Here is a 21,883-nt window from a genome sequence, read left to right as displayed (position 1 = left end):
TTTGTGTATATTATAAAATTAAAAATAATTAACTATGTATACAATATTTTTATATAACAGAAATAATAATGAAATAACAATTTGTACATAACTTTTATAAATAATATATTATCAATTTATAATGCAGAGAATATACTATGCTTTAAATAAAAGGTTTACAAAGAATAACTGTATGATCTATTCCACAAGCAACTTTTTTTACTTGTGCTCCTACATTGACCTATAATAGAAATTATCATATTTTAATTATTATTTATTACTTTTTATTGGCAATATAATAATAAATTTACCTTCAAGGGGAAATATTGATCTTTACAATCTCCTAATCCTAAAGATCCAAATTTGTTACAACCCCACATATATAAATCACCAGTATTTGTTAAAGCTGCAAGATGGTTCATACCACAAAATATTTTTATCACCTAAAAAAAATATTATTTACACTCTATCTTTTTTAGTTATAAAATGGACTTACTTTTGTATTTTTTTGATATGCATTATTTCCAAAAAGTGTAGCTGGAATTAAAGTTGGTTGCACAATTTTTGTAATTTTAGGACCAAAACCAAGAATACCAAAACCCCACACATAAACATCACCTGTGTCTATTAAATACGTTATATTATACATATGTTAAATTATTGTAAACCATAATTATAAACACATAATTTTATAAATACTACTTACTGTTTAAAACCATACAAAAGCAACCACCACAAGCAATATCTACAATATGACCTAAATGTTTCAATTTATCTATTTCTGTGGCTATATTCACTTGTTGATTTCCATCTTCCACAAACAACTGTGCATATTCAGAATTACCCCAACCAAATACTTTTCCTTTATCTGTAATTATCACATATGATATCTATTTATTATATTATTTTTATATAAAATAAAGTTATGTAATTTATTATAGTATTAATACATGAATATTGCAGATACCGCTGAGTGCTAATACACAATCTGCAACACATGCAACTTTTATAATATGTTGTCCAGCCAAATCTCCTTTTACTAAACTTGGCCTATATTCGTTTCGATAATGTGCTAATCCAGTTTGTCCATCTGCACCCCAGCCAAAGGTATAAACTTCACCAGATTCTGTCAAGAGTATGCTATCATATAGCAATAAGGGAGAATTCTCAAATATTGTAATGAACTATATATCTAGTATTAAGAATTTCTATACCTGTGATCTTGGCCAGCTGTTATACTTTTAATCTTTTTTCCCTTAATGCTAGGTATGTGATGAATAACTGTACTTTTCTCGTAATTTTCATTCAATATTATAGGACGACCACATTGTCCATATGCATTATTTCCTAATGTAAATAAACCTTCATTTGTTAATACAAGTAAATGTGCTCTTCCAGCTGCTATATCTAGGACTTTAGTAGAAGAATCTTTAATTGGTAAATTAATAGGTCTTGGTTCAGTTATTAAACCATTGGGAAATTTTTTATCTTTTTCGTCAAAACCTAATAGCATATTAAGAATATTAAAATATATGTATTAAAAATATAAATAATTTATGAAAAATTAAATTTTAATATAACAAATTAATAATAAATTATTTCTAATTTAAAAATAATTTTTAATATAGTTCTTACCAAGTTGTGAATCTGTATTTATTCCACTTCCAAATAAAATATTTTTATCATTGGATCTCACAGCAAAAGCAGTAAAACCATAACCACAAGCAATATTTGTTACATCATGCCTTTCTCCAAAAGACAATCTTTTAGGTTTTGGAATATAAGAAATACCCTTTTCGTACACTGTTGATTTTAATGTACCAAGAGCACCATGATCGGCCATACCCCAAACATATACTCTATGATCTCTTTCATTACTTATTGGATACTGAAAAACTATATTAATATTATAAAAAAACTAAACAACATTTGTTCAATAATAAATATTTATTCAATATTTTAAAAAATTTAAACTCAATATGGATGAATTTTTTATATTTTTTCTTATAATTATTTTTTTACCTGGTAAAGTTTTTGAAATTGGTTTTTTGTTCTCGATTTTATTAAGTTTTATAATTTTACTCGATTTTTGTACTTTATTTTTCAAATTTATTTTTATTGTATTTAACATGATTATTATGATTTTGCATAAAAAATTCTACAGATTTGTTATAAACGTAAAAAATTTATGCTTTAAATAAATTTTATTGATTAATCAAATTATTAATTGTTTGATAAATTTTATAAGTTAGGAAGAAACGTAATTTCAATCATCTTTAGAATACAGATATACTATGAAACTCGTTAATAGCAGGCTCGATTTTCTCGTTTCTTTTAAACTTTCTTTTCGAGAAACTAAAGCTTTTATTTCATGTATAACGACTATATATCGATACTTAAACGCGGATAATATGAATAATGAGATTATGTCACATTTTGTTAAAATCGACATATTGTTACATTATAATTGCATATATTAATTTTATATCATAAAAAAAATAAAAAATTAAATAATATGAATAAAACTTAAATTTTCATTATGTTACATTTAAACTTCCTTTTTATGAAAATAATAAAATATTTGATAAATAAGAAAATATGTTTTAGATTTCGATAAAATTTTATTTTTTAATTTTTATAAATATATAAATTTTATTTTTTTAATTTTTATTAATAATATAATAATTATTTTAAAATATAAGAATGGACAAATAATACAGAATTATTTTTTAATTAACAAAAACTTTGTTCAATGTTTAAAGAATAAATTATAATAAGTATAGAAATATAGAAGTAATATATCCAATATAGAAATAAATAAGATTAGAACATTTCTACTGGCGTATTTACATGATAAGGGTCAAAGAAGAGTACTATGCTTATTTCTCGTGATGCACTTACATCGCGGATGAAAATAGATTTTTAGTAATGTAAAGTCACACAGATGTTCTAGATATAATTCGTGGTAATTCTACGAGTGAATTGGCAGCCATTTTTAAACTGCTTATTTAGTATAATAAAATAGAAAGGATATGAATAATGAAAAATTGGATCACAAGATAGTAATATGTAAACGCGTGAGATTAAATGTAACGTGATCGACTGTGAAGAAAGAAAAAGACAATTCCGCATTTGTCGAAGAGTGAATATTCGTTTCGAGTGGACGGTACTCGAGCGAATGCACTTCTTCCCCGTGAAATTGATGAAATGGTGAACTGTCAACACCTCTATAAGATGAGAATATGAATATAATTTGAATTACCATAAAGAATAAAAATCGGTCTGTTTGAAAGTTAATTGTGACAATTGTAATAGGGAGAAATAGTTCGAAGCCGAAAGGCCCCGGCTAAGAGCGATGTCGGTTTTAACATGCAAGAAAACAACGAATGCAAAGATCGTGGGTCTCGAATGCTAAGTTCCTATAATAATGGCAGATAATGTACACAGAAAATCCCATAAGCTATCGGATGGTAGTAGAAAAATATCGAATCCAGTGCATCGTACAACTACTGAGACGATTCGGTTAGGAGAGCCAGAGAAACTGTATCAGCCGGTTAGTTTGACTACTTCGAGCAACGTGACGGCCACTAACCAGTGTCGGAAAAAGACATCGTCTTTCCAGATTACAAGCGTTACTGTTGGTTCTCGTATGAGCAATGATGCCGGTGAAGATTCAAATGATGATCTTGATGAATCGCATACGGAGGACAATTCGGTCGAACATTCGCGTATCACCGACATTGACATTGAAACGCCTAGCTATTCAGAAGATACTTTCTCCAAAGAGGATGTATTTTTTAATACCAGTAATGCTGCCCTCAGCACTGCTCCGGTGATTCCTACAAGTTCTCAGTATGGTTTGGCAATTGTTCCCTCTGAAGGAAATAATGTCAGTAATTCGGTAAATGATAGCAATATCAATACCTTGGATATTACATCTGTTACCGACAACAACATTATCAATTTACTTTCAAGTAATGTTAAACAAGATGCAGATTTACGTGAAGTACATTCACATGGTAGAAATGAGAGATTTAAAGTTGTTAAGATTGAAAGTACTGAACCATTTAAAAGGGGCAGATGGACTTGCATGGATTATTTGGATCATACATCAGTCAATCAACCAACAGCAATCAGTACACCAAAAGTATCAGATCCAAATGAGGTATGCATATCATATGGAGTAACAGATAGTGGAATTGTTATACCTGATGCACCTAAACAATCAATTGTATCAGAAGATAAAGGTATGGGCATTGATACTAATGGACAAGTATCTGCACATGCAGATGTGCATACATCAATTGGTGTACCAAATAATTCTACATCAGTTTCAAGTGCTAATTATGCAGTAAGCAATTCAATTCCTCCCAATGCACAGCATAATCCAACGCAAGTTCAAACACAAACTAATGTTCAGGCACCTTCGCAAATTCCTCAATATTTTCAATCTTCAGCTCAACAATTGGCATCTCAACAACAACAGCAAAGTGGCCAGGGTTCCACATTACCTTCTAATCTACAACCAACTCATCCCAATAATTTGACTCAACCTCAAAGTATGCCCCAAGGTTCTATTCCTATTATAACACAAACTGGTAGTAGCAATGTAACATCTCAACAAAATATACCTCATTCAAAAGAAGATACATATGTGACAGTGAGCACACAAAATCAATCATTACCAGTCCAAAATGTTTGTCAACCTTCTGTGCAGCAAACACCTGTACCAACATCACAGGCACCTAATATTCTAGTTTCGCAACAACAACAACATGCTCCTCAACAACAGCAACAACAACATCCTCAAAATCAACAGCAACAACAACCACAGCAGCAGCAACAACCTCAACAATCAATACCTAATCCAAAAACAATGACTCAAATATCTGAGCCATTGACTGCCATACAAGGAATGCAGAGCATCCAAAATATTCATAAAGTTCCTCAAACAGGTGCACAACAAACATCATCAACTATTCATGCTCCTGGTGCACCAGTACAATCTCAAGTGATACCATCATCTCAAATACAACCAACAACTTCTGGTAGTAATACTCAAGTACAAATGGCACAAGTATCAGCTAGCTGCCAAAATGTTGTAGGTGGTATACAACAGGGAAATATAACATTTCATCAACCAGATCCGGAGCAGGATTCTATTTCAGGGATTGTAGCTGGATCCACTACCCAATCTGCTGATACTACTCTTTTAGAATCATTAACCGAAGTGACTCAAGGCAGTGATGAACATCATACCCTCGAAGATAATGAAAGGTACACTTTATTTAATATGTCTTAAATTATTGAAATCATACATATTCACAGATAGTTTTCATATATACCATCTTTAGTATTATTAACTAAAAGAGTATTTAATAGAAATTTCTCCTTTTAGAAACAGAAAACTAATTTTTAACAAGATTGTGAATTTAATTGCTACAGCATCTACATGTTTCAGCATCTTCATAAATAAATTTTCGCATGTAATTTTTATTGCAGTATGTCGGGGACTAGCGCTGTAGCAATTGATAATAAGATTGAGCAAGCCATGGTAAGCTATATATATTTTACTATAGGAATAATTATTCAATAATAGAAAATAATATTGAAATTAATAGAATATTTTCTTGTAGGATCTTGTTAAGAGTCATTTGATGTTTGCTGTACGAGAAGAAGTTGAAGTACTCAAGGAAAAAATAGCTGAGCTTATGGATCGTATAAATCAATTGGAAGCTGAAAATTCAATTCTGAAAGCACACGCGACTCCAGAAACATTGGCTCAATTGAACCAATCAACAGCAAAATTACCCCAAAACAATTCAGGAAGTGGTCAATAGGTAACCATTGTACATAAGTTTCTATTAATACTTTGTCAAGTACATAACGGATAATATAATTATTGTATATACCTTTACGATTTTTAGAAATTTATAAACAATGAGATTTATTATATTATACATATTAGCATTAGTAATCTTTTTTTTAAGTAAATTAAAGATAATAGATTATTTTTTACTATTTCAGTTTACTGTTTAGGAAATATATATATAAATAATAATTTAAATCTGTAAATTCAATTTTCTTTCAAAATGATAATCATTTTGGATATATATATATATTGTTACGATCTTAGACAGAAACAAGGACATATATTGAGTGCATGCCAAGATTAAGCAGCATAAGTAATGGAGTTGATATTGTTTTATGATAGATTCAAGATTTTGAACATGTTAAAAAAAAAGAAAGTATATAACAATATGAAATAGGCAGCTAGACATTCCTAGATTATTTTTCCTATTACCTTTGCATTTGGCCAATTTCATCCACCATAAATTTGATTTAAAAAAAGAAAATTCAATTTAAGAATTTAATGCTTGAAAGATATTTGTACTATTTTAAATTACTTGTGATTTTATGTTGATATTTTGTTATCATTTTCATTCATAAAAATAGTTTTTACATTCGCAAAACTATGTAATTTTCATTATTATTAAATATCAAATCTCTCATATTTTGTAATTTGTCGTGTTGTAGTCTGATTTTTAAAACGATATGTATTATATATAATCAACGACATGCTGAAATCCAGGGAAACAATTATTACTGGTATGCATTAAAAAAAAATCTACAACTTCCTGTCAACATTTTATGTTACATCTTAACATGCCTAATAAAAAATTTTTAATTGTATAATAATTTGTTAAAATTCCTAACAAAAAATGTATTGGTATGATACAATATATACAAACAAGTGGCAGAAATTTTAAAAACAATTATTTCTGATGATACGGGATTGCTATTAATCGATTTTCTTTTGTAATTTTTAAGAATGTTTTTATTCGATTACTATAATGACTAAAGATGACACTTTAATATAAAATCTTATTATGATGGAAACCACGTCTTTTTGTTCAATAAAAGAAATCAGAATTCATAATTACACCTTACAAATTTATAAATGTTATAAATTTTTTTAGGAAGGAAAAAAATAACAACATACAACTTCTTTTTCGTTTCTTATATCATTATCGATAATGTGACTTCTTTTTAGAGCTATTACGCACAAACATGGTCACATAGTATATATAATATACATAATGTATATATAATATCCATTATATTATATATATCTTATGTATACATATAATTATATATATATATATATTTATATATATAGAATCTATATATTCATACAAATCCGAAATTTTTTGTTTGAATAGCAAGTAGTAGTTTATGTCTTAATATGTGACGAGAACTGTACAATGGAAGATATAGTCGGGAAATACATGTATTTGCAGTTGGTAAATGATCATCTGCTGGTCGTAATGTCACACTCGGCATTGGTTGAAAACCATCTTCACTTGCCGGTAGTGCTGGAGATCCTGTCCAGAAATATACCTAAAAAAGAAATAAAGAATGCATCATTTCTAAAAAGTATAGCAATTTGTTTAAGAGAAAAATTTTTTTATTATTATAGACATCTAATTGTAACCTCTTACCAAGTCTTGTCGTTCTGAATGAGACATTTTTTCAACAATAGACCATAACCATCGTTTAAATTTAGCTAATCTATCGGCAGGTTCTCCTGATTCATCATTGAAGGAAGTATATGATATCAAAACAGAAACATTAATGTCACCGACTCCATTTAAGAGGAGTCTCAAATCTTCAGATGTTAAACCATCGAGTGCTCCTTCGGGTAGTACATCGAACACTCCCTCTCTCATGGCATGCAAAGCTTTGTCTTGTACCTTAATCATACGTACTTCCGCATATTTTCGAACATAATCATAGACATTATTTGCAGTTACTTCTATATCACGCCCATTAGAAATAAGTTCAATCGATCCGCCTCCTTCTTCGGGACATAAATCAATACTAAAATAATGAAATGCATATTATATATCATAGAAATCAAATATAAAATATTAAAGAGAATAAAGGATTTAAAGCAAAAACATGAATTTACCTGAATGTAAGATCAAGAGCAGAAAATAAACTGTTACTATCCTTAGTTTCGGAATCAATAACAAGTTGTCTTAGGCTTTCATAAATTACAGAATCAAAAAATGCAAGATCATGAAAACGAATTGGTCTTCCTAAAATATATTTGATCACGTGACGATTTAAAAATATTGGACATAACTCGTTTTGTAAAAGACATAATCCTATAAGTCTGAAAAATTTATTTAATTTCATTAATTAATGGTTTATAATTATTTTTATTATTAATATGATAACTTGATTAATTATTTCTGTACCAACCTGCCTACATTTCTGAATGCGTTCAATCGTTCATAACTGGCCTTTCCTTGTCGCGGAGTATAAAAACCTCTTTTTCCCGGAGAATAAAAAAGAGGAGCATTATCTTCAGTATCATCCAAGATACTATTCTCAATTTTTTTCTTATTAGCTCCGCAACGTGCAATCAAACTGAATACATCGAGATCCAACAACGCTTCTTTTGCCGATTCCTGACTATGACTACGTATTATTTCAAATGCTTCCTCTACTTTTTGCTGCAGAGCATCTTCTGAAGCTAGTAACATCAACAGCTGTGCAGGGGGCAGCTCTAACAGCATACCAGTTATTTTAGCAGCTAATGCGGGTTGCAATGCATAAACCTGTAAAAGGTAACAATAGTCTGGTAATATGTGGTAATTATTACTATTATTATTGTTGTTATTACTATTATTATTATTATTAAATACTTTTGAATATAGTCTGTCTCCAAATTGTAGTTGATGCATAGTCAAGTGATCATTATTTGGATGACTAACAGGTAATGGATGAGAATTGGAGGAGGAACTACCAGCTCCAGAATTACTGGTTCCTTCAACAGAACTGGATGGATGAAAAACACGAGCTTCAAATGATAATGTTCTACGTGTCTCTCGACATTTTCCAGAAGATCGAGGATTCTGTAATGAGATAGCTCCCATAAACAAAAAAAAAAACATTTTTTAATTTTTTTTCTTTTTTTATATGTATTATTATATTTACTTGTCGTCTTAAATCATGGTCACGATCTCTACTTTTTAGCTTTCGAAGAACATTATATTGTGTATATTTTGATCCCACTTGTGCAGCTTCCAGGTTAGGCAGTTTTTCATTTGCAAGCAATGCCTTTAAAAAAAAAAAATATATATATATATATATTTATATTTTTAAAATAAAAAACCAAAGTAATTTCTATTATGATACAACAAACCTCTGCAATTGCAGTATAAAAACTTCTAGTTACTCCAGTGCCTTCTCCAGGTTCATCCTTGAAAGTCACTTTAACACGATGCACTGCTAATGGCGGCGCATTAGTAGCACGCCTATTATATAAATTGTAATGTGTATTTAATTCTTTCATTGTTTGCACTAATAACTGTGTTCTGTCTCGTTCGACCTTGAACAAAAAATTTGTTTATATTATATATATATATATATATTGCAATATATTTCGTGTATTTAAAATATCAATTAATTACTTTTAACAAATTAATATCTCTTTGTTGTGCATTCCGAAGTTTTTCCATATCTCTTCGGAATTTCGCTTCTTTTACTTGAAAACCTCCTAATTCGGATACAACTGAACCAGCTTCTAATCCAACATCCTCCATGAAAACTCGTCCAAATAGATCAAGAGATAAACTCCAACGACCCAATAAAATATTATGAGATATATTGGTTCCAATAGATGAAACTGGGTTTGTTTCAACTGTTTCATGGGATATAGATGTTTCCTGATTCGAACCAGAAGTGTCCATCTCTTCTGTTGTATTTTCAATTGTTTCATTTGATGTAGACATCATTTCTGATGCACTAGTTTTATTTGAATTTGGTTCCTTTAAAATTAAAATAAAATATTATATTTTAATACATTAGTAAAGCTTATATATTTTTTTATAAGTTTGTAATAATTTATAATTCTTTTTTTATTGCAAATTATATATTAAAATTACATATATTTACCGAAACGGTTCCAGCTCTAACAATAACACTTCTATTTATTTTACATATATCCTTATTAGATTTGGTATTTCCTGCTTGATCGCTTTGATTATTGGTAGAAACTATAATTGGAGCTCGATCAATTTGCTCCGCGACAAGTGTGTGATTAAATGATTTTGCCTTTTCCTATAATATGGAAAATAAATCCACATATTTCATTTTTTTAACATAAATAATTGTATCTCATAAAAGATTTAGTGAACATGTAAAAATTATCATCATGAAAATAATAATATAAAAATAAAATTCTTTAAAACAATATAATAAAATTTAAATTAAAATAAAATTTGCTATTTCTTATGCGAAAATTTCAATACAAAAAAAAGGGAAAAAATGAATAAATTTAATTAATTTAATAAATAAATAAATTTAATTTAATTTTATATATATTACAATTTCCTAGGAAATATATATTATATATTATGTAAAGGAAATATTACCGTATGCTTAGCAGATGTTGAATCTCCAATTGTTACAGAATTACGTCTTGCATCTGATGACGCAAAAGCAGATCTTTGAATAATTTGGCTAAATGTTGGTGTAGGAGTGTTCTGATTATCAGCACCACGTGCAGATAGACTAAGTCTTGTTGGTAATCCTTCTAAAGGATTCTGATTAGGACCTGCGTTTGCTGTTGGTTGTCTTGGTATGCCGAAAAGATCTTCTCGCTTTGAATGGGGTTGCAATAAATGTGGTTGGTCAGCTAATGGTAAAGCTTCACTCATGACAGTGTCAAAAGGATCAAGAGGAGGGCAGCCAAGACATAAAGTAGAATCTGATCGTTGCAAAAAAGGATGCTTTCTTCCTTTTGGTGTACTGCTACTATTACTTCCTGGTCCGCAAATAGGAACTTGAAGTAAATCAGGATAATCGACAGAATCTGTCTCTAGAGCAGTAGGAACTGGAGAACTATATTCTTCTCCTTCATCATTATCATTTTCATCCTGTGATATATGATTATATTTTTGTAACTCGTATTAAATATATATTTTTAAGGAAAATATATTATTATGTAATACACACCTGATCGTTCCAACTTGAATAATTTGATGGTTCTTTTTGGCTTTCTCCTCGTGATGATATTGGTTCCGATAGTGAACGCATATAATATACTAATGCATCGAAAACATATGCTACATGGCGTAAAGCAGAAACATCTAATACCGGCAAACTGTCCCTATGTTCGGCATTGTGAGCACGCATTAAGGATAGGCAATAGGACAAAAATTCACGCCTCGCCAAATATACATCCCCACCTAAAGATATTAATGTTTAATCATTATTCTTATTCTTATTTATATAATATAAAAATATAATCGGAATGCATCCAAATGATTGCTGAAATATATAAATATATATTTATATAAATATAAAAATACTAGATGATACCTTCGCGTTCTCTACTGTTTCTTGAAGGTTCGCCAACGCCTGCAAAACCAACGGTGAGTCTTGTAGAAGCTTGTGGTGTGGAGATATTGGAGCTCGTAGCGATACCACTGCGTTGATTCCGACCTGTATTAGATTGTAATGTTAACGATAAAGCTGCTGTATTTAACAGTCCAGAAAAATTTCCTCCTGACAATGATGAAGCATTGTTCAATGGATGTTCTGGATGTGTAGGATCTGCACTACGTGTTAAAGATACTCCAAATCTCAATTGTGCTTCTGTGGCATCCATTACCGTGAGTAACCAATCCCATGTGGGTTTTAAATGTCCTTCAAGATACATCTACAATCATTTAAATCATTTTTATTCTATTCTATAAATTTATTTAATCTCAATTATTTTATTAAAATATTATAAAATGCGTGTCATACCTGTAAGTTGAGTGCATCTTGATAAGTTATTTCCATTAATCGTGGCAAAGAAGGTGCTAGCGTTTTATAATCTTGCATCATAACTAAAAGATCTGCTATCTGTCGAATAACAATTCCAAATGCACGTGCCAAACAAGTCGTACTAGTACCCATAATTATAGGTTCTTGTGCAGCTGCAACTGCAGATGTTGCAGTAGTACGTCTTAAAGATGCAGAATCAATAAAAACCAGATTACTGCCACCTGTTACCCGCAGTCCAGCTGTACGCATACTTGAATCGCGATTACGTATTGCCCATTGCATAGAAACAGGAGCAAGATTATTACGATGTAAATGACCAGATGAACCACTGTAATAAGATATAATGACTTTCATAAATATAGTTGAAAAAATTATTATATAAATAAAATTCTCTTAATATATGCTGCATATATACATATACATCTCGGTGATTAAAAAAAAGGAAAAAATTTTGGAAAAGAAAAAAATACCTTCGTCGTTCCAACTGATCATCTCCAATTTGAAAATCTTCGTTATCTTGTTCATCAGTTTCTCCTGCTTCACTTTCATCATCCTCTTGCTGACTTGACTCTCCAGATTCATCCTCCGGAAACAATAAAATGGATCCCATTCCACCATCAGATCCTGCTGTAGCACCAGTTTGTACACTGCGTTGAGCGGATGCTGCATCTTGATTGCTGTGATTATCATCAGAGTCTGATTCTGTTTCCGCTTCCGCCAACAGATCAAGTTCTGTATCGGATTCACCATCTCCCGCCTGTTCTTCACCTACACCTCCGCCATTACTATCAATCTCACCTAGTGGCTGACCAGCAACAGTTCCAGAAACTCCAGATTCTTCATGTTCGCTAATATCGCCATCCACATCCATAGGAACTTCTATTTACACATGAGTATTATTACATAATAAAAAATAATGAAAAAATATTTTTATAATAAAATAAAAATAAAATAAAAATAAAATTAAATTCAAAATTTGATTTTTTATAATCAAGATTTGATGAAATAATTTTAATTCAAAATAATGTCTTGAAAAAAATATTTACTTTATAATGAATATAATAAATCCTTCTGAACAAAAAATTATTTTCTAAATATTAAATGTTAATAGAAATTTTATAATAATTTTTTATATATTAAAAGCTCGATTTGTATTTTTCGTTTATGTTAGTTTATAGAACATACCTTCACCAGCTTCTGTCTCATCCATGGCAGAAACATCTCTGGCGATGGTTATATTATTGTTTCCCTGTTGTGTTTGTAAAGTTGCATCCAGAGTTTGAGAGCTGACACCACTATGAGGTATCAATGGTTCTATAGAAAATAATTCTTCAGAACCATTGATCACTTCCATTGCTGAACTAGTTAATGTAAATGGTGCCGTCGGACGAGCAACACCTAATCTTACAGGTGCTATTAGTGAATCGGCAGTCTCGCATAGTTCTTCGACAGCTAATTTAATTAATGCTTGGAAAACTTTACGACATTTCATTAGAGGTTGCAATGCTTGACTTGTACTAAAATATGTTTAAAAATATATAAAGTATATAAAAAATAAAAATTCTTTAATTTGAAATATTTATTTCATACCTTCTTCGTTTTGTTGTATTTGGAGCCATTTCTATTGTAAAAATCACAAATATTCGAGCTACAGATCGAACAAATCGACGTGCAACATTATTTGCTTCTTCTTGTCGTCCGGGTATTGTATCATTTTGTAATTCTCGTATTAAAGTCGTAAGAAGAGTATCGAGCATCTAAAAATAAGTTTTTGTTATATTATAAATTTTTTGTAATATATTTACTTGCAATGATGAGAGTATAAAATCTATATCTTTTTATACCTCTGCACTACATTTAAATAACAATGAATGAGTAAATTTATCAAGAAGAGCAGTGCCACTTTGACGACATAATTGTCCTTGATCTCCAAATAATTGTTCATTTCCATTCACAGAAACTCCTGACATAATCATGCATTGTACTGCTGGCCAATCATTCAATAATCTTTCTAAAGCTTTTCGATTAAAGCGAGGAGGTTCTAAATCATGATCTGGCATATCTGGTACATAAGTATCCAATCCTTTTTATGATTAAAACGTGATTATTTTCTTCTTTTTATGTAATTATTCTTCATATATTTAAATGATTAAAAAAATTAAATACCATCAGATGAAGGTCCTTTACGACTCGCAGATGTAGAACGTTGTCGTAATGCAGAACGATACTGTCGTTGCTCTATCAGTTGTCTTCCTACGGTCTGAACCAAGAATAATAAAATACTTTCTCCTCTACAAAAAGATTAAAGAGATAATTGATTAATTTCGATCTTTTATAATAATTCTATCGATTTATTACACATTTATGTACCGTGAATTTATTTTTGTAACTAGATCAGTATTCACTACGAGCCGACAAAGAAGTTCATAACGAGCACCTTGGTGACCCGCGATGAGTGCACGACATTTACATTTTTCCCAACAATCGCAATAAGCCGTAGGAGAAGTTATTTTTATTCTACAATCATGTCCCCTATGACAGACACGAGCACATTCTGTGCAACAACACAGAGATCCGATCAAACCACAAGTTTTACATTCAAAAATATCTTGATTGATGTGTTGAGTTCCAGTCCATGTAAAACTACAAGTATCATTGCAGCAAGTAACAAATAATGGTGATAAATCTGGATTAGCATCCGCAGGAAGTATCATAGCTGAACATTCCTTCTGATCTCTTCCAACTTTTTGAATAATGTCTAATAAAATGAGTGCTGCGTGATATGCTCGAACTGATACAGCAAGCATTAATGGCGTTTGGCCTTGGATATCTCTGTTAACACAAATATTTGAATATTTTTCTCGAAATTGCAAAAGTATATTATTTATTAATATTTTATGTGATTACTTTGCTGTGAGTAGCTCCTTCAGATGTGGTGCTAAAACACTACTTTCGCACATATATTTTAATATAAGTAATGCATTATTTCTTCTTTCAACAGAATCTATTATATAAGTATTATTTGATGTTACTCCAACACCTAAAATATATAAATATTTATTTAATATTAATGTTGTAAAAATTAAAAATAAGAAAAAATAAAAAGGTATTCAATACACTTTTACCTGATTTATTCATCATAGATATACTAGCAGTACCAATACTAAGCAAACTATCTTCTTCTCCTGATGTATTATCAAATGCTTCTGGTGGCCAACTTAAAGTTGGAATTGGTTCTTCAATAGGTGCAGATGGACCATCAACAGTGTTTGAAACTAATTCACGTTCTATACCTTATAAATAAATTAATAAATAAAGAATAAATAATCTATAATTTATGTAAATTACATATGTAAAAAATGTATTTAATACCTTGATCATTTTCTTTGTTTGAAGTTGGTGAACACATACTAATGCAAGCATGTAAAATATTACGATTACCATCACAACGTTCCATTAATATTGATTGAATTTGTGTTGTATTATTTTCTAAAAGATAATATATATATATATACATATATATTATATATATAATAATATATATCATATATTTTATACATATACCATATTTTTATAAAATCAAAGAATAACTATACTTATACTTACTGTGATCTTGTTCTAAATTGCAAAAAACCTGTTTAATACTTTCATAGTCGCACCTTAATATACGTGGCATTAACAGGAGATTATCAAACGCTAATGCAATAACTGCAACTTGATTTTTCATATTAGTTGAATTGGAACAAGTTGGTATAGGAATAGTCGAAGCACCAATACATTGAACTGGAACTAAATCCAACCAATTTGGATCACGGATAGCATCAGCGCAATCTTTTGCTAATGGATAGATTGTATTATTTCCATCTCTAAGTATCATAGAACACTCGATGTTCTAGTATAAAATTATATATAAATTATATTCTTATTATATTAAAAATAAGATATATTTTTATTTAATGAAAATTACATACTTCTCCTGAGCTTGTCAAGCTAATATTTTGTGGTTGTAAACCCAAGAATGACGATACATCCGATGGAATATAACAATCTTGTACATATCTCCCTGTACTTAAATTATATACAACATAACTTAATTTGTTTCCACTTTTCACTATTGCATGAATTCCTATAATTAATCGATTATTAATGATATTAATTATTCATTAACTATGATTTTTTTAAATTTTACCTTGCCCATCAGTAGCAATGCTTAAAATACTATCATGTGATCCTTCAACGATATTCACCCTTCTAGGAGTTCGTTGAAAACAATCTGGAGCTCTTGGATTCATAGATGATTTTATTACCTAAATTTATAATCATAATAAATTTTATACATAACTGTTCTTATCATGATTCGCTTTGATAAAATTTAATTTCAATATTTAATTTACCTGTATTTCATCTTTCCTTAACAATCTACAATCAGCTAACAATTTAATTAATTCTTCAGTTGTTAAATCTTTAAAATCTGATGTACTGAAATCTTTTTCTTTAATTTCTTTTTCTTTTGAATCTTTTGAAAAGAATTTTACAGCAACATAACAACCATCCACTTTTATAACTTTGCCTGCATATATAAAAGATATTAATTAATATAATATATAATATAAATTATATAACATTTTATTCATTTTTTAATGATTAAAATATACCAATAGGAACTGTTTTTACATCTTCTACAAAAACAACATCTTTTAACTGCCATTCTTCTTCATCTTTTCGTTCTGATTCTCCTTCATTTCGAGGTGCAACGCGTTTTTGTCTTTCTATAAAATTAATGAATATGTAAATTAATATATGTATATTATAAATTAAAGTAAATAATTTAAGTAATAAATTAAAATAAATAAAGAAGTGATATTACTATGACTTGTTGTGATACTACCAGTATCACTACATGTACTTGAAGCTGGTGAAGGTGGTGGAGGCATGTCAAGTCGATCAGCAGTTTCTTTATGATTTGTCTTATTAATATTACCATTGTTTCCATTTGTTTCCCGTTTTTCTGTATTAACACTAGATAAATGAGTTCCAGCCGGTAATATTTTAAATCTGTAAGTGCTATCCAAATTCCAAGCTGCTCCTAATAATTGTCCTACTTTTGGAATTCCATTAGCAATGGTAAATCCTTGAAAATACATCAATTTATAGAAAAATATATATATAAAGTATCATCTTTAATACTATATTTTTTTTAATTTTTAAAATTTTTTTTAATTATATTTTTAATTATATTAAAATTTAAATACAATATTGGATTTAAGATTTTTTTTAAATACAATATAATATTTAATAAATTACCTATTGCTCCAGGATGATATATAGGACTATTTTTCATACAAACATGTGCACCATAACTAATATCGTTTGATGATACTGTGGATGATCTATGTTTTCGTGATTTAGCCTTATATTTTTCCCATAATTTTTTACGTTGTGCAAAAGGTAATACACCCCTATATAATAAGATTACATTTAACAATTTTTTGAAATAAAAATAATTAAAAAGAATAATTTTTCATCTTACCACCAATATAATGCACCACTTTCGAGTTTAGCAACAGTATATAGAGCACATGTATGAAGAGATACAATTTTATCCAATGTAAATTCTGTGAAAGTTTGAGCAGGATGTTCAAGACGAGAAGCGACATGCCCTACAAGTTCATCAAGCCAAGTAGCTACTTTGCCAGATTCAGTACTAATGGAACATCGAATAGCTGTTGCAGATATATTAACTATTTTTTCAGTTGTTACCGCTAACCATGGAGCTTTTGGATGATGTATATTTGGATTCTATAATAAATGTTAATTTTATTTTTTATAATCATTGTTGATATAAAATATATCAAAATAAAATATTGAAATAAAATTTTTTTAATATATTATTTTAATAATCACCTCTGGATGTTTATATGGTTCAGATTCTGACCATTTCCACTGATACAATTGTCCTCCAGCAGAAACAGCAATTAATTCACTATAAAGTGAAGCAATTTGTATAAAACGAGGAGCAAGATCGCTACTGCGTTCATGCCACCATTCTAATTCTTCTGATATCCATAATGGACTCTGAGAAGCCAGTTCTTTCTTTTTATTATCTAAATAATTTTTTGAATATAAATTAAAATATTAACAATTAAAATACAAACTTATTGAAAAAAGAAAAAATTTTAATTTTACCAGAATCTTTATCCCAAGAATCCTTAAGTGCTGATTCCAGCCAACGTCTTGGACCACAATATTGACGATCTCTCCATTTACTAAAATTATCTCGATCTCGATCTCGTTCAGAAGTACGTTCACCTTCTCTATCATTACCTATTCTACGGGAAGAACTACCCCGACTAGAAAAATATAAAAATTAAAAATATTTTTTTCTTCTAAATAAAGCAATTAAAAAATCATTACTTTCTCATTCCTGTATATCCAAACATATCTTCAGGAAACATAGAATCTGCATCAATTATTACAGAATGTTCATTGCTAAATCCACCATCTAATAACGAAATTAGATCTTCTGGAACATAAGTATCTGCTGCATCTTCGGCATCGTCACCTTCTTCATCATCCCGTGACAGTAAATTATTTACTGCTAAATTTACATCTAAATTTGTACGCTATAAAAAATATATTAATAAAATTCCAATTAAATTTAAATTTTAATAATATAACGAAAAATACATCAATCAAACAAACCTGTAATTCTCTAATAATAAGATTACGACTTTTTCCTTGCAGTACCACTTGAGCCTGAGTAATAAGATCTTCCGGTACAAATGGAGCAGGTACAGATGCAATAGGACGCGAACTGCTACCACTTCCTCCGCCCATAATTACACCTGGAGGACCTATTCTGCCTCCACTGCTATTTCCTCCACTACTACTACCTCCACGAATTGCAGAACTACCACGCATAATTCTGGCACGTGATCTAGACATTCCTGCTCTATTTCCACTTCCACTACTTCCAGTACCGCCATTTGGTGCTGAATTAGAGTTATCAACATGGTTTTTATTTGTGCTAGAACAATAAAAAAATAAAGTATGAAATTGCATAATATAATAAATATTATTTGTAATAAATTAAAAATGACTCACTTTCTATTTGGCTCATTTTTGCTCAAATCCAATCTATCTGACAATACTGTAAATGCAATTCTGCAAATTTTATGATCTTCTGTAAGAAGGGCAATATGTGTTGGACCAACCACAATATGTTTTACTGGAACCTTCAATCCACTAAATGCTGGTAGTGTTACAAATCCATATCTGTTGATTTTTTCTGCCACTTCCTTCAATCTGAAAAAATTTAAAATACATAAAAAAATATTATTGAATTAATTATATATATATAATATATATATACATAGTTTAAAACATATATTTTGAATAAAATTAAATTTCAAATAGAATATCTTTCTTATTTTTTGCTTGAAAATTTTTTAATATACACATATATAAATAAGATAAAGAACATATTCATATAAATAATTTTTATATTGTAACATATGTATATTAAATATTATAACAAATATTTAAAAAATAAATTTTCTTCATTGGATTATATACATATATATATATATATATAATATATAGACATATATATACATTATATATATATATCTAAAATACTTATATAACAACATAAATAGAAATATATATATATATATATATATATATAAAATAAAATTTTTATAAATTTAGGTAAATGTTATCATTACTTAGATATAATTATATATCATTTAATTTCAGATATAAACATATCAAAGAAGATTGAAATATTTTATAATGAAAAATTAAAAATATTATATAAATAACAAATGAAAGGAATAAGAAAAGAAAAAAGGTATAAAATAAAATTACATAAAAATGATTCTTCAAATAATATATATATATATATATATATATCATACAATAAAAAAAAGATACAATATTAAAAATAGAATAAAATGATTTTTTAGAATCTGTACATATATATGTATATATATGTATATATATGATATATATGTAAATATATATATATGATATGTATATGTGTATATAATATATTTTCATGTACATTACTTTAGCATCTATACAGATATATACATATATATGTATATCGCGCGTGCACATACATCCATATATATATATATATATATATATCTATCTATATTATATATATATAGATAGATATACATACATACATGTATCATACATATTTCTTATACATACTATACATATGAATATATATAATCTTTTAGATTGAATACTGAAAAAGATGGTTAAATTAATATTTCCAATTTTTTGTATTTTTTATTTACAATGATTGGTACATATGTATCATTTAATAGAAATATAATGATGTGACAACAAAACTTTAACTTTTAAATGTTATATGTTATACCGCTAAATTATTAGTCATTGCAAAGGCTAGAAAGTTTTAGAATTTAGATTCGAAGAAAGAGCATAGAAAATATATGCTAATTGATATGAGCAAGCATATTTAGAAATGAACAATGAACGGATCTTTTCAATACGGAGAGAAGCAGACATACTAGAGATATATTAATGAAAAACCGATAACAGATATGTTTCCTTACCTATCATTTAACTGATCATCTGTTCCAGGTAACGGATGTACGACAAAGTGTATCGATGTCATTTTATTATAATACGTGAACGTATTTAAGACCAAAATGTCGTTTTAATAATTCTGTACACACAATTTCACCACACCATCGAAATGATATTCAGCCATGTTTCTGAAGAAACAACCAGTTACGTGTTCTTGAAGGCAAGCGAACCGAACTATATTATTACGTATTCATAAATGCATTAAAAAATCTCACTAATACAGATTCGGCAATACGCATAAATGATTAAAAAGTACGAATAAATCAAAATATTTCAAAAATGTGCATCCGTCTTTATGGAATTGCTACCGATAGTCCAGATGCTTCTATTACGTTACTGCATTGGTGATACAAAAGGCAGACATATACATATCATGGCGGCTCTCAATTAATAGCAACTAAATTATTGTATTATCATTATTAGATTTTTTAATATAAATAATTCGAAGAATTTTTCTCAATATTAAATATATTTATATTCATTTTCAATTAATGTAACATAAAAATATTTTAGTTTATATATTTATATATTTAGCGTTAATAATTAATATTTAGCTATATCTTTATATGCACTCGTAGTTTCATATTTTTTTCAGTTACATACAATATTTAATTAAATTGTATTTTAATAATTATATTTTTTTAATAATTATAAAATTATAAATATATTGCATATATATATATATATATATAAGTTCAATATCTTTAATATTTAAAAAAAAATGTTTATGTTAATACATATGTATAATATAAGGGAATAATATAAAGGAAAAAAGAAACTATAGAAAAGGAAATATAGAAAAATATACTTGTTACATAAATATATTTTAATTTTCTAATTTTTAATAAAAATATAAGTGAACTGTTGATATTATAAAGAAATTATATTAAAAAAATATTTTGTTAAACCGCACAAAAAAAATTTGAAATATTTTTAAATAATTTCATTAATATTCAATTAGACTCAATAAAATTTTATAATAAAATTTTTAAAAAATTTAATTATATATATTAAATGAATCAATTATGAATAAAGATATATTTTTGATTTAACATTTTTTGTGCAATTTCCATTTGATTACAAATATGAAAAGAAGACCAAATGAAAAAATTTTAATTTCTTTTTCAAAATCTTTTTTTTTAATTTTACACATTGAATTTATTTGTACAATATACTTATAATCATAATCTTATTGGTATTTGGAAAAAAAAACAAATATATTACATATTTTAAAAAATAATAAATGTACTAATAAATTATGCATTTTTATGCAATATGAACATGAAAATATATACAATCTTTGTTGATTTATAAAATGTTTACATTATTTTTTATATTATATAATCCGTGCAAAATAAATATTTGGTATTCGATATATATTTTGTTAGGCTCTATTCTTTAGCATTTTAATGTCAATGTCAATATTTTAAATATGTAC

At 28.2% G+C, this 21,883-nt stretch overlaps 3 protein-coding genes across 9 annotated transcripts; 1 reads left to right on the top strand and 2 right to left on the bottom strand.

Annotated features, from left to right (window-relative positions):
• Positions 1-88: 88 nt before the first annotated feature.
• LOC411554 (RCC1-like G exchanging factor-like protein) lies at positions 89-3,018 on the bottom strand. 3 transcript variants are annotated; one of them, XM_006566716.3, is made up of 8 exons: positions 2,881-3,018; positions 1,615-1,875; positions 1,194-1,482; positions 947-1,119; positions 686-847; positions 476-603; positions 291-422; positions 89-220 (listed from the first exon to the last, which is right to left on the bottom strand). In XM_006566716.3, the coding sequence occupies exons 2-8, from the start codon at positions 1,820-1,822 to the stop codon at positions 143-145; spliced, it is 1,170 nt and encodes a 389-aa protein (XP_006566779.1). In that variant the 5' UTR covers positions 1,823-1,875; positions 2,881-3,018; the 3' UTR covers positions 89-142. The 3 variants fall into 3 exon arrangements, with proteins under 3 accessions (XP_006566779.1, XP_395025.2, XP_006566780.1); XM_395025.6 differs by lacking the exon at positions 2,881-3,018 and adding an exon at positions 2,002-2,421; XM_006566717.3 differs by lacking the exon at positions 2,881-3,018 and adding an exon at positions 2,002-2,418 and having other exon boundaries at positions 1,615-1,867.
• A 290-nt stretch (positions 3,019-3,308) lies between these two features.
• On the top strand, positions 3,309-6,672 carry LOC411553 (protein bunched, class 2/F/G isoform). Of its 3 annotated transcripts, XM_006566704.3 has the most exons (4): positions 3,309-5,256; positions 5,482-5,533; positions 5,616-5,819; positions 6,007-6,672. In XM_006566704.3, the coding sequence occupies exons 1-3, from the start codon at positions 3,407-3,409 to the stop codon at positions 5,817-5,819; spliced, it is 2,106 nt and encodes a 701-aa protein (XP_006566767.2). In that variant the 5' UTR covers positions 3,309-3,406; the 3' UTR covers positions 6,007-6,672. The 3 variants fall into 3 exon arrangements, with proteins under 3 accessions (XP_006566767.2, XP_395024.4, XP_006566768.2); XM_395024.6 differs by lacking the exon at positions 6,007-6,672 and having other exon boundaries at positions 5,616-5,896; XM_006566705.3 differs by lacking the exon at positions 6,007-6,672 and having other exon boundaries at positions 5,378-5,533; positions 5,616-5,740.
• Positions 6,673-6,799: 127 nt separating this feature from the next.
• On the bottom strand, positions 6,800-20,853 carry LOC409099 (E3 ubiquitin-protein ligase hyd). Of its 3 annotated transcripts, XM_026443821.1 has the most exons (37): positions 20,412-20,851; positions 18,928-19,128; positions 18,526-18,850; positions 18,238-18,446; positions 18,010-18,173; positions 17,728-17,927; positions 17,354-17,622; positions 17,128-17,282; positions 16,691-16,954; positions 16,479-16,592; positions 16,218-16,393; positions 16,013-16,130; positions 15,795-15,949; positions 15,430-15,715; positions 15,196-15,312; positions 14,943-15,116; positions 14,731-14,863; positions 14,194-14,655; positions 13,990-14,114; positions 13,668-13,906; positions 13,414-13,580; positions 13,009-13,340; positions 12,294-12,702; positions 11,803-12,151; positions 11,497-11,713; positions 11,374-11,412; positions 11,008-11,240; positions 10,425-10,928; positions 9,946-10,110; positions 9,462-9,818; positions 9,194-9,379; positions 8,986-9,108; positions 8,694-8,903; positions 8,248-8,606; positions 7,952-8,158; positions 7,482-7,860; positions 6,800-7,380 (listed from the first exon to the last, which is right to left on the bottom strand). In XM_026443821.1, exons 1-37 carry the CDS (start codon positions 20,471-20,473, stop codon positions 7,171-7,173), a joined length of 8,394 nt encoding a protein of 2,797 aa, XP_026299606.1. In that variant the 5' UTR covers positions 20,474-20,851; the 3' UTR covers positions 6,800-7,170. The 3 variants fall into 3 exon arrangements, with proteins under 3 accessions (XP_026299606.1, XP_006566769.1, XP_006566770.1); XM_006566706.3 differs by having other exon boundaries at positions 11,374-11,713; positions 20,412-20,473; XM_006566707.3 differs by having other exon boundaries at positions 7,171-7,380; positions 11,374-11,713; positions 14,949-15,116; positions 20,412-20,853.
• Between the last annotated feature and the right edge of the window lie 1,030 nt (positions 20,854-21,883).

Source organism: Apis mellifera, linkage group LG11, assembly GCF_003254395.2.
Source record: "Apis mellifera strain DH4 linkage group LG11, Amel_HAv3.1, whole genome shotgun sequence".
Lineage (NCBI taxonomy): Eukaryota > Metazoa > Arthropoda > Insecta > Hymenoptera > Apidae > Apis > Apis mellifera.
Note: the sequence above shows the minus strand (reverse complement) of the source record. Positions and strands in the feature narration are given on the sequence as shown.

Coding starts and splice junctions, on each gene's coding strand:
- LOC411554 (XM_395025.6), bottom strand. CDS start 2,110: ATGTTAAATACAATAAAAATAAATTTGAAAAATAAAGTACAAAAATCG. Junction 1,876..2,001: donor AATTTCAAAAACTTTACCAG/GTAAAAAAATAA, acceptor ATATTAATATAG/TTTTTCAGTATCCAATAAGT. Junction 1,483..1,614: donor AAATACAGATTCACAACTTG/GTAAGAACTATA, acceptor ATATGCTATTAG/GTTTTGACGAAAAAGATAAA.
- LOC411553 (XM_006566704.3), top strand. CDS start 3,407: ATGGCAGATAATGTACACAGAAAATCCCATAAGCTATCGGATGGTAGT. Junction 5,257..5,481: donor ACCCTCGAAGATAATGAAAG/GTACACTTTATT, acceptor TTTTTATTGCAG/TATGTCGGGGACTAGCGCTG. Junction 5,534..5,615: donor ATAAGATTGAGCAAGCCATG/GTAAGCTATATA, acceptor ATTTTCTTGTAG/GATCTTGTTAAGAGTCATTT.
- LOC409099 (XM_006566706.3), bottom strand. CDS start 20,473: ATGACATCGATACACTTTGTCGTACATCCGTTACCTGGAACAGATGAT. Junction 15,950..16,012: donor CATTGCTACTGATGGGCAAG/GTAAAATTTAAA, acceptor GATTAATTATAG/GAATTCATGCAATAGTGAAA. Junction 12,152..12,293: donor GATCAGTTGGAACGACGAAG/GTATTTTTTTCT, acceptor ATCTTATTACAG/TGGTTCATCTGGTCATTTAC.